The 12,649-nt window shown below is 45.0% G+C and overlaps 1 protein-coding gene across 1 annotated transcript in view; it reads left to right on the top strand.

Moving 5' to 3' along the window:
* LOC143491453 (uncharacterized) overlaps nt 1–7,759 on the top strand; it is an 86,560-nt gene extending 78,801 nt beyond the window's left edge. Inside the window, exon 5 of the mRNA XM_076990477.1 lies at nt 6,242–7,759. Coding sequence (XP_076846592.1) covers nt 6,242–6,950 — 709 coding nt within the window. The 3' untranslated portion in view covers nt 6,951–7,759. The remainder of the gene's footprint in view (nt 1–6,241) is intronic.
* The last annotated feature ends 4,890 nt before the right edge of the window (nt 7,760–12,649 follow it).

The raw sequence follows: 12,649 nt of genomic DNA, 5'->3' as shown, positions 1-12,649 counted from the left end.
GCAGAAGAAAAGTCTAGCAGAGCCGTAGTCCACGCGTGTCATGCCTCAGTGTCAGAGAACGGTGAAGTGAGATGTGTTTAAGAGCATCGCTGACTCAAGGCAATACGTGTGTACGTCGACAATAAATCACTCAAGTAATTTATATGAGGGTGATACAAGCTTTTATGTATGGAGGCAAATAGAGTGTATTTTTCTAACAGTCAGGTAAGTGTGTGTGTGTGTGTGTGTGTGTGTGTGTGTGTGCGCGCGCGCGACAGTTTGTGTTTGTATATAGTACAGATAGAGAAACCAACTGCCAGTTTGATGCCTTTACTGGCACAAACACAATCCATCAGTATCGGCAATAGAGATTCCGTTATCTTATATTAATGTCATCTCATGTGAAATTGGACACTTTAATAGTAAATATTTCCCAGCGTTTGTCAGACACACACGGACCACAATATCCATATTCTGAACAGGTATAAACATATCCAGTTGTTAAAACTCGATACGTAAGGGATTGGTGTTGATATTGATACTCAAATAAATTCTCAATTCAACTAAATCAATCAGGAAAGATTATCTAGGTTACATCGAAAGAGCTTGGAAGTCCCACTGTATGCAAATTACATATTTAAATAACTTATTCATCTCCTCTTATTAATTATAGGAGTTATTTGCTATGTTATCTAATGTGTTTTACAGACACAATGTTTTTTTCTTTTTTCCTGACATGCTAAGTGAATCATGGAACCACCTATGGTTTGCTTGAGACATATTGCTACTTACAATATAAACGGACATGTTGCTTGAAATCTTAGTAGCATTAAGTCAAAGAATTCTTTCTGTTCTGGTTCCCCTTGACCACACCCTTGACCACACCCCTGTGACAGTTGATATTATTTGGTTGGGGCAAATATTGGTGCACCAAGTCAATCAGAGGGCAGTTCAGTGAACTGGGCAGGGTATGGTCACTGAGCTAGGTCAGGACCTGGTGAGATATGTACTGGAGGAATATGGGGGCGTTTAAAGAGGCTTCTGTTGGGGTGTGACAGATGTAACTGCATAGCCACACTCCTCCCGCCACATGTCCATAAATATTTTTAATCATCTCCCTTCAGTCTCTCCAAACCCCCAGGTCACTTGTATGTGTTTTGATGTGTGTGTGTGTGTGTGTGTGTGTGTGTGTACACACGTGTGTTTGTGTGTATGGGACACACAGGGGGATACTATGTGGCAATACTGTGCAGCTTCCAGTCAGGATGTGTTTCAAGCATGGTAACACACGTGCACACACACACACACACGCACACACACACACACACACACACTCCACCCCACTCTCATTAGATCACCATGGTTCTGAGCTTATGACATCTTAACCTTTGGAAAAGCGCTTACAGACAAGCATTTAGGGGAGCACCAAACCAGCCTCACTCTGACGTGACTCCTGACCTTTCACTGCTGTTATCATGTTCTGCTCCTTGCAGGACACAAGTCTGCATATTTATGGAATATGGCATATTTATTGAATATGGCAACTTATCTGCACAAATTAAAGCACCAATTATAGACTTTTGTCTCTAGGTTAAAATGATTTTAAGGAGAAGTCCAACTTTTTACAGCTTTGATGTTTATTTTTTGTGAGACTTATAATATAACGTTGTCTTTCAAAGACGCCACAAAACACTGACCTCCCATAAGCTTCCATGTAACAAGAAGCTTTTAGTAGTACAAAAACACAACTACTGCAGTGGCATGGTGTTCTCCAGCAGTTATGCTCAACGTATCCATGGTATCTTGGCATAACACCAGGAGAGAAAACAACCTTTGTAATTCAGCTAAGATCATTTTACTCCTTTCTGCTTTTTTTTATTTTGTGGCCAGCGTGTAAACATTCGAGAATATCTACTCCAACCAACATGACCAGAATACTAGTAATTATGATTATGATAATAAAATAATGAAATTTCAAAAAATATATAGAGATAATGGAACATAATTCTGTTATGGTAACATTTGTCAACATTTACCTTATGACAAAATACATATTGTTTGTGGGAGTGCTAGCCCATTTGGAATCTGAACCGCTATCCTATGTTATGCTCTGTGCAATTATGTCATGCCCTGTACATTTATTTAATTATTATTATTGTATTATTATTATTAATTATTATTATTAGTATTTATTTTATTTATTTGCTTTTCTGTCTGTTTTGGGGCTATAGTTGTGGAACACAGTTGAGTCAGGAGAAGCTGTCATTCCCTTTTCTGCCTGATTTTGGAGACAAGATGTCTGGCATGTTCTCTGCTCTCTTTTTGGTGTGGGTGTCATTTCATGACGTCTCAGTGAAGGATTCGTTATCTCAGCCCTGACCGCACGTTAAAGAGCACAAGATGTTGTTTTTCCTCTTTAATCTTCCACTTCACATCACTAGAGTCTTGTTATCACTGAATAATAAAAGAGTGTTTGATTCTGTTGTCCTGGCTGTAAGCCTGACACAGACTGCCTCAGGGCTAAGGACTGTGTGTGAGACCATGGTTTTGTAGCACACCTACCAACGCCACAGCACATTCCCACCAGGAGAGCCTCCTATCGTAGCAATTAAAGATCTTACAAGCTGCTCTGGGCCGCTTAACAGTGTGTTAGTTGGGCCGCTTAACAGTGGCCGTAGATTGCTGGATGTCCAGAGTGCTAGTGGAGATCCAACGTCCAGAGTGCTAGTGGAGATCCGCCAGGCAGCTAACAGGTTTACTGACATCAGATGACATTAGACTGTTTAGGTTCACGCTCCAAATGAGTTTAATCAGTATTTTCTTTCAATTCTTTGCCACCCTGAACAGTGTAGCTCACTTGAATAGATGTGGACGCTTCAATTTGCTGCACCAACTGCTGAAATTATCTTTGCTAAATTGATAGATTTGAATGTTCGTTATGGAGAAAACACAGATTTTGTGCATCTCAAGATTTGAAAATGGACATTTGGTTTATTAGCATGAAACGATGTTAGAGCTGAAATGGACTTGACTTGAGAGCCTTGTACACACAGCGGTTGTACTTCTTTCTGATGTCATTCTGAATCTTTTCTTCTGTGACCTCGCTCACAGAAAATGGCTGCTGACTGCGTGAGTGTTTTTCCTCTGTAGATAGCACTTAGATTTGAATGTGGACGTTCACACCCAGTGGGAAGGCCAGCATGGATGTTCTGCTCTGTGACTCGAGTGCTCTCACGTAGCCGCAGTTCTGGCGGCAGTGAAGTCATGACGTGGTGGACGTCGAGAGACCCAAGCCTGTGCTGGGAGATGACAGGGGGCGGAGCTACAGTTGTCACGGTCCTTTCACTGCGCTGAGCCTGTAAGTCACATGACAGAGGTCAGGGTGCAACTGGCTTCCTCCCCTGCTACGCTGTCACGGTCAGTCCACACCCAAGGAGAGGATCCATGCTGACATACACCCAACTGAGCAGCGTTGCAGTACAGATTCTCATAAGCCATTGCCTGGAGCCTGGAGTCTATTATGCCGCCTGAGATTTATAAAAATAGATTATGAAAATGTTAATTAAGTCATTAATTACATTATTTAAGCAGCATTGACAGATAAGGCGGTGAGTATTATGGTGTGAGGGAGTAAACGAAGCAAGGGGAAGAGGTTGGTGTGTGTGTGTGTGTGTGTGTGTGTGTGTGTGTGTGTGTGTGTGTGTGTGTGTGTGTGTGTGTGTGTGTGAGTGTGTGTGTTTTTGTGTGTTTTTTGTGCTGCTTTAAGGGAACTGCTTGCTGATGAGGTAGACTCAGATCATCATGCAGTCATCTACATTTTCTCCATTTGACACTAAACTACGCACGTATGAACCAATATGGCTTCCCACACTTCTCAGTCTTAGACACTGATCGACTGCAGATAGATACAACAGGGTGGTGTGGGTGGTGAGAGATCCATCATGAACCTTAACTTGCTTCTGATCTAGAACTGAGCAGGTTGCAGATCTGGTGAGAAGCAGCGTGGCTTTCCTCGTCTCACGTGGGGTTCCAATGCTCTTCGTTCCTCTTGTAGTTCCTCATTTCGTGTGTATCTGGTACATCAAGGGAGCATTTGGAGAAATCATTTGGGGTGACGTTTGGGCGAAGGCCTCAAACCATATTTCCAAGCTGTTTGGAAAGAAACAACAAGTGTAGCAATGGTGAGATGGATTAGCAGGGAGCTGATACTACCAGCTTCTTTATCTGTTGACAGCTTAGTTACCGTTAAGAACAAGAAATGTGTTTTTCAATTCAGTGAGAATGGAGTTCTGCTTTGTCCCACCAAGACCTGCATTAAAAGAGTGTGTGATCGGACCAGATAACCGCAAATAACGGAACTTGAAAATAACTCCAGAGCAGTACTTGATTTGATCTGCGATTCCTGTTATTTATGGACTTCAAAGTTCACCAAACACTTCTGAACAGAAATGTGAGAAACAATTTAAGATCTGATCTTTGATATCCCCTTTTGAACGTGCTCACTAGCTGCAGGCTTGTTGAATCTGACAGCATGTTGCACTCTCTTTCATATTTAGCAGGGTGTATTTACATCTGTCAGTTATGGAGTGACATCTGTGGTTGGTCTGTAAATGTGCTTGGGCCATCTGCGGTCTCCTCATGGTCTGTCCTCATTAGAAACACAAAGAAATAAAAAAAAAACCCTCACAATGCAGTGGCAGGGAGGGTTTGAAGATTGTTTTCAAAATCACAAGTTCACTTCAAGCCTGATGCACACTCTTCTGACACACCTTTGTTGATAAAGTGACATTCAGTTGTTTTGAGCCAATACAGCTGTATTATCAGGTACATCCAGTGGAACAGGACCTCACACAGCCATTGTTCAGTAAGATGCACTACCATTCTCTCCAGCCCTGTGTGGCAAAGAGGTGTTGAGTCCCAGCAGACATAAATGCTTCATCAAAGAGACTGAACTGTAACCTAGGAATGATCTCCAAACGACACCCCTCAATCTTCACATCTCCACTCCTTCTTTGAGGTTGCCTGGCAACCTGTAGTGGCATGTCTCTTCAGACGGAGAGGCTCTTGATTGTAGGGGCGAGTGAGTGTTGAGATGGAGTTACGAGTGATTTTCTGATCACTCCCCTGGTATCTGCTCTCTGCGTGTCCAGCCACACTCCAAGGTGACTCGTATCATCATAACTGATGACACAGCAAGCCAGAGGTGGCCGAGTCAAAGCATGTACTCGACTCCAATTAACACTGGGGGGAGCACAGGGAAATCGTCTGGAATTTCAGTTGTGGATCCCTTTTTCATAGCCATTATTATCATTGTAATTAATCATAGCGATTGGAAACTGAGTGATGCTTTAATTGTATTTGGGTTTGCCGAATTAAAAAGTGGTCTACTGCAGACGCACCCTGGAGGAGGAGAGCAGGAGCGCACCACAGGCGCCTCTTCGTATGATCCATTTGTCGTATTTCCACGGTGTAGAGATAGCAGGTTACTGAAAATAACATCAAGCCTTTGCCTTTTTTCATTGGTGGTGTCACGTTCCCAGTGTAATTTCACCTCGAGATTCAGTTTTGTTCTTTTTCTTCATTTCTTATTATATCAAACACCTCTCGACCTACTTTCCTAATTATTTAACCAATTAAATGTGTCTGGGTTATAGTTAATATTTCAGTATTCCAGTTTCAGAGTATGTGTTAAAGTGTGTAATATTTTAAAGAGTGTTCATTGTGGTAAAGGCCTTATCGGAGAGCACAGTTTATTCACCTCAAACGTTCCGTAAGCGCTCTGTAATGTGCTCTGGGCAGCATCATAGAGGAAGAAACAGCAATATGGAGCCGTTAGCACTCATTAACCACTCTCCAGAGTCTTCCTCACTGCTCCCATGAGCCTGATGAAGGAAAGGAGAGGTAAAAAATCCCAGGACCAATCAGGCCTGTGTCGTCATCATCATCATCATCATCATAGCACTGTGTGGGTATTGGAGGAATGGCAGAGACCCTACTGGAGCTGTGAAGGGTGCCTGTACTGGGACGGAAAAGCTTTGTTTCTATTATTTCATACTCCACATGGCAGGACCTTTCAGGTGAAAACAGGTTCTGTTTTCTAATGTTCAGTGTAGAGGGTCGATGGCTGCAGAATTGGACGAGTCCTCACTCTTTGCTCTTTGTGTGTGCATCTCTCTCTCTCTCTCTCTCTCTCTCTCCTTCTCTCCCTCTATCTCTCTCTATCTCTCTCTCTCTCTCTCTCTCTCTCTCTCTCTCTCTCAAGGTGCCTTTGCTGTTATGTGTGTCGCCAGTACCGGCAGGCTGAGCAGGTTTCATTCAGCCTTCAACCTCGGACCCTGGGGGAGGAGCAGGAGGTCGTGGCCACAGGGGTCAAAGGTCACAGCCACCTGGCAGAGGCTGGCGAGGGGAGGCTGCAGGTTGCAGGTCTGTGCGGCCAGAAGAGGGGCAGGAACGTCAGCCTCCTCACCCTCCTACGGCTGTGGAGGAGCAGTCCCGCGGTGGGGAGGAGCAGTCCCGCGGTGGGGAGGAGCAGTCCCGCGGTGGGGGAGAGCAGTCCCGCGGTGGGGAGGAGCAGTCCCGCGGTGGGGAGGAGCAGTCCCGTGGTGGGGGGGAGCAGTCCCGCGGTGGGGGGGAGCAGTCCCGCGGTGGGGAGGAGCAGTCTCGCGGTGGGGGAGAGCAGTCCCGCGGTGGGGAGGAGCAGTCCCGCGGTGGGGGAGAGCAGTCCCGCGGTGGGGGGGAGCAGTCCCGCGGTGGGGAGGAGCAGTCCCGCGGTGGGGAGGAGCAGTCCCGCGGTGGGGGAGAGCAGTCCCGCGGTGGGGGAGAGCAGTCCCGCGGTGGGGGAGAGCAGTCCCGCAGTGGGGAGGAGCAGTCCCGCGGTGGGGGAGAGCAGTCCCACGGTGGGGGGGAGCAGTCCCGCGGTGGGGAGGAGCAGTCCCGCGGTGGGGAGGGACAAACAGATTGACTCTCCATGACTCGTTTAACTTCTGGACAGGACAGAACATTCCCCCGCTGCCCAGTCAGGACGTCATCAGGGCAGTCACACCACATGCTTCCAAGATCCCGCATGTGAAGTGGAAGGAGTGTTTGGCGTTTTACTCTTTCCCTCCTATTGCTCTGGGAACCATATTTAAGCCCAACCTCCGGCCCTGTGTGAATACCACTGGCATGACTTTAAACAGCTTCTCCTGTGGGGTACACACCTGGTTCAGGTGCGTTGCTCTTGCTTGATCGCCTGAGTCAGACAGGCTCTCTGAAAACTTCCCCACCGGTTGTTTTGGGACTGACAGCCTTCTCTAAAATGTGAGAAATTCATTATTTTCCACTAGATCCCTTTTCCTGTATGAAATACTTTTACGCTGCATTTTGTATAGCATATTTTCTAAAAAGTTTATTTTTATTTAGCTCAGTTTATAATAACTTCATTATAAACTCATCTGTATTAAAATATATTTCTATATTTTTTATACTACCTCTAGTTCTTTGTAGACCTTTCTTGGTTTATTAGGACAAAGGTTTCTTTTAAAACAGCACTTTGTATGCATGTACTTAATTACATAACAGTGCTTATTCTTAGGATAGATTTACAACTATATGTGACTATATGTGAAATATACTTTTCATTAAAATACTGCCGATCAGTACTCTCCACACTCATCAGATGTGGTATTGCAAAATATTGTGATTTTCTTCAACTTTTTTTCTGTTTCACAGAAACTGCTACATGCTACGATACACCTTTAATTTTCTGTCAAAGATACAGTATATGAATATAATAAACAGGGCAGAAAAATGTCCAGGCATTGTTAAGCGATCTCAGATAAGCTAAGGTGGCAGATCTGTTTCTTTGTGTTGCTTTCATTACGGGCTCGTGTAGTACCACACCTCTCCACAACGACGAGGGGGCAGTCTGGGGTCAGGCAGCAAGCCCTTGACTTTATCAGTGTGCACTCACAGTGACGGCAGAACAAATGGATCCCTTTTATTTAGTATCTCTATGGCACTTCCTGTCTCAATGGGCTTCCTCCTGCACCAGACCTCTATGATATCCTGCCCTGTGATCTTCCAATGCTGTACGCGCGTGTGTGTGTGCACATAATATGCCAGTTGACCTCTCATCTGAGCAGTCGCAGCAGTAAAAGACAGCCCAAGCTGATCATTGTTGAGGCCGTGTGCCACCCGCGTGAGGACTACACCCCCGTGTGCTGGACCCAGCAGGCGTCGGAGCCCTACAGCAGGACGTGCCTCTCCAGTGACTCCGCGCACCGTCTCCGCGTGTGTTCTCTGGGCTTTATGTGCACATGCACGGCCAGATGGGCACTTTCATGAGTGCGTGAGCGTGGATTACTCCGCCTGCTACATCTGGGCCTCCACATGGCACGACGGGCAGGCGGGCGCAGGCATGCCCTCTGCCAGGCCGCCCCCCCCCACCGCAGGGTGCTGGCACACACACCCTCTGAAAAGGTCGCACAGCCTAAGTGGGGGGGAGGCGCAGGCGAGGAGGTGTCGAGCTGTGTGGACGGCGGGGCGCCTTCGAGCTCCCGACGAGGCGCAAATATGGCAGAAGCGTTTCTGGCTACCTGCAAAGTTAACTTTGAGGTCAGAGGTCATTTGGACTGATCTGCAGTATTCAGCATTTGGTCTGATTCAGTGTCCGAGCTGCAAATTTGCTCTGAGATTCTATCTTGCTTCTTGCAATTCAGACATGACGGGAACATTCGAAGATAGACTGCAGGACAGAGTAAGTGCTATTCTCTTGGGCTTTCTGAGAGTGTTTAGTCTTGATGTTCTACCAGAACAGACATTCTGAGGGTGAAATCTTGAAGTGAAATCTTTAAAAGAGAAGATTATGCATAACAATCCTTTTGCACTCAGACATGTCAACTCCTGTCATCAGGGTTTCAAAGGATGAATTCTTAAAAAAAAAAAAAAAAAAAAAAAAACATGTGTACCACTGGCCTTCATCTCTCATCTACTATCCACTTTAGGCAGCATGCAACTTTGGCCAACAGAATCCGTGGTTTAGGAAAACAGAGCTCAACAGTGGACTCTTTCAGCCTGTTTCTCTTCGAGCAGGTGCCGGTTTCATCAAAATCGCCAGTCTGTTGGATGGCCTCTATTGTCATTCCACTCCATTACTGATGAGGCAGACTGGTCATGTGCTTAAAGTGCTTTTCAATTTACATGGAGTGCAAGCGCTCATTTTCCATCCGGCAAATGTAACAAAAATGCTCCCCTCGTTTAACTGGAGGTCAGATAAGTAATCAGCTTTGGACTGTACTGGCCCACATGTCATAACTAGCTGTTAACCCACAGATAAAAACAACTCACACACACACACACACACACATACATTTCTGCCCTTTACAAATTAAAGCAATTGGCCTGGTTTTGTGAAGGTAAAACAGGACATTTGTTAAAAAGTAAACTCTTGTAAACACTTTTGTTTTTAAAGCACTCTAGGATGACCTAATTACGTTGTGCTGCACTAACTGATTGTTGCTCATAAAGTGGTTTCAGTGTGGTAGAGTGAGATGATGAAATTTCAAGTCTGGTTATGACTTAAACCAACTTTACCAGCTCTCCTTCATGAGGTCTAACTTAACGACACACACCTGACATGAACTCACAAGGCCCTCATTCATGCAGAGCCATATGCATTTTTATTATAGCTTGCGAAGCATGGATTTGTTCAGTACATTTCACATTACAAAGGGATTAATGAGGAATGGGACGCACTGTAAACATTGTTAAACATAAGGAGACCATTGGCCAAACCTGTTCAACATAAAGACACGGCTGATCCAAACTGCACTCCCACTTTGCATACCATTGCTTACGGAGCCCATTCTGGTATCACTCCGTCTTTGAAATATATTGTTCATAGTGAAATTTGGTATTACAGAACCTTTTTTTTTTTGCATTAGGGTAATGAATGTTAAACCCATACAAACTACTAAATAATTACATCAAAAGTATTTTTGGATTTTGTACATCAACATTGTGTTCTTACATAAACACGTTATACATATTAGGTAAATACATCATGAATACAGACGACGCAAAACTTCCCGTATGTGGAACACGCAGTTAATGGATCAAGTTTTTAACAGGAATCACGTTACAATTCCAGTAGGACAGAGTAAGTGGTCATTAGAAAGGTTTCTCATTAGCAGTAAACAGCTCACTCATTCCTATACAGGTGTGTTTCAGGTGAGCAGCCCCGCTGGGCTTTAGCTGCAGGAGTGGAGTGTCACTTTGAAGCACTCCAACCGGCCCGCGCCAACTGTCCTCTACAGCGGGGGAGCTTTGATCTGTAGTGCTCGCTGCTACCTGATGCCATGGATTAGCTAAACCCAGGCAGCATTTGCAATTGGTATGCAAAGCCCTCCAGAAAGCATGCTCTAATGACCTTAGCCACTGCTTCTCTCACCACAATAAAATACCATTCAGTTTTATTTTGGGTCCGAACCTTTCTAATGTGAAACAAAACAAAACGAGTCGAAACAATACAATGCACGATAACTAAGCAGCGGCTACGGAGATCATAACATTAAACACCAATGCCCCAAATTCTTTTCCATTCCTTTTTCCATTAAATTGTAAATCGATACTCTAATCTTTACTTCCAGGGATTTAATTACACAACGATCTTTACATATTTGTGGGGCTCACCGCAAAATTTTGATATACACCGTTTGGACTGTAGCGTACTTTTCTCCACAGGACACAAGGACTTACTCGTGTCCAGTTCAGCACTCCACTGCTGAAGAAACAAGAAAGTCTTGGTTTTCAGATGCACAAAATATTTAGATGTTGTTGTTGTTGTTGTAACAAAGACGCGAGCGACATATGCTTTGCGCGCAGGGAGCAGTCTCAAACAACCGTGCTTTAAATGGTTGGTTAATCCCGGGAATCACATCATGCTGTTGATACTATAATATGAATATAGATATAGCCCCGCCTCTATATATAACCCCGCCCCTGCTAAGAACGTGACGTGTGGTATGAAGGGAAGAATGCCAGCAGCTCCCTGTCGGTCAGCCATTTTCACATTTGATCATAGCTGGTTTTGTTTATTGGACTAAAATGTGGCATCGTTTTATATACAGGGCAAGCCTCTTTATAAATGGCTCACTTACACAACGAAATGATTTTAAAGAAAGTTAACTTTTAACTGTTCTCATTCGAAAATTGGCTAAGTAATAACTGAGCGCACTTTGGGCTCTGGCCTGTTATCGTCACTGATGAAAGTCACCCAACGCATTTAGATTTTAACCAGTGGTGGTGCAGCTTATACTAACACGCATTAATACATATTCACACGCCTGCTAATATCTGTAATACTTTGATGTTGAATCTTTAGCCACCTTTCGATTACAAAACATGGCGCATTCCTGAGGTATACTTACAAATGAAGAAACAAAAAACATTCTACGGGGGACTGATTACATTTATTCGGTTTAGCCAGCACGAGGTTCCGTGGAGCGCCTACTACTGCAGCAAAAAGACACATGTGGCTGACCTTGAGTTAAAGAAATTATGCATAGGATCGAAGGCTTCAGAGATAAGCGGACAGTTCTGCGAAGACTCTTAAACTGCGCGTGGCTGCCTTTGGCTGTCTCACCTGACCGCCCCTCGCGCTACTGCTGCCACCTGCCAAATGCACCTGAGACGGTAGCGATCGGAACAGCCGGGCCTTTGTGTTTCAACAATACGATTCAACGCGCTGCTTTGCTCCGATACCATCGGGAGATGTGAAACAACAGCGCCTCGCGTCCGCGCTGATTATTTAAAGCGATATGGCACGCGGCCCTTACACTGCAGAAAGTCCTTCATTGCCTGTCCTCTCGACTCCTGGCCGATAAAGCCAGAAGATGGGGCTTTTTTGTGGTGTCATTAAGTCATCAAACATGAGAGAGAGAGACATATTTGTGCTTGAGCGCGTGTAAACGACCTCTGAGGTGTCATGGGTTGAGCAGCGTTCTCTCCGCGAGGCGTTTTGTCTTTCACCTGCGATATGACGCTCTGTTCAAAGGAGACAACACTGACTGAACCTGTCACTGCACAGGCTTATGATTGAGGGCATGTTCATAAAAATATCAGCGCTGCAGAGGGAAGATACCCTAGCCTTATGTGATTAGGTGGGACGGACCTCAGGAAGCATGGTGGTAGAAGTTCACCTCACCCCTCTCCTCCATTTTAAACAGTCTCTTTATATTGGTTTTGTTTTGTTTTGGGGGTTTTTGTGTGTGTGTGTGTCCTGTTTGGTTCATTCTCCTCCGAAGGTGACGGATATCAGAGCAAATGCTCTCTCCACATGTAAACCAGACCGCTGCGTTTTGCCAACGTGTGGATTCGGAGAGGGTGCTGCCCTCTCAAAAGACCAGGGGCTTCTGTGCTCAAGCACTGTGAAACAAATCCACGCGTGTGAAGTACAAAAGCTAAATGTCACTTCAGCATGGCCCTCACCTGCCCTTTCCAAACACATTAGGTGCAGGAAACAGGCTTTGTTCTCCTTGCTCTCACCTCCCCCTTCCCACTGACATTGAAACATGGAGGTATAGACCATTATGAAAAAAAAACAACACGCGTATACACTCATGTTCAGTGAAGGGTTTTCTCACGTGCTGTTATATCACTGCTAAAACAGCAGGATCGATGTAGAAACGCT

This window comes from Brachyhypopomus gauderio, unplaced genomic scaffold (genome assembly GCF_052324685.1).
Source record: "Brachyhypopomus gauderio isolate BG-103 unplaced genomic scaffold, BGAUD_0.2 sc75, whole genome shotgun sequence".
NCBI classification, from domain to species: Eukaryota; Metazoa; Chordata; class Actinopteri; order Gymnotiformes; family Hypopomidae; genus Brachyhypopomus; species Brachyhypopomus gauderio.
Note: the sequence above shows the minus strand (reverse complement) of the source record. Positions and strands in the feature narration are given on the sequence as shown.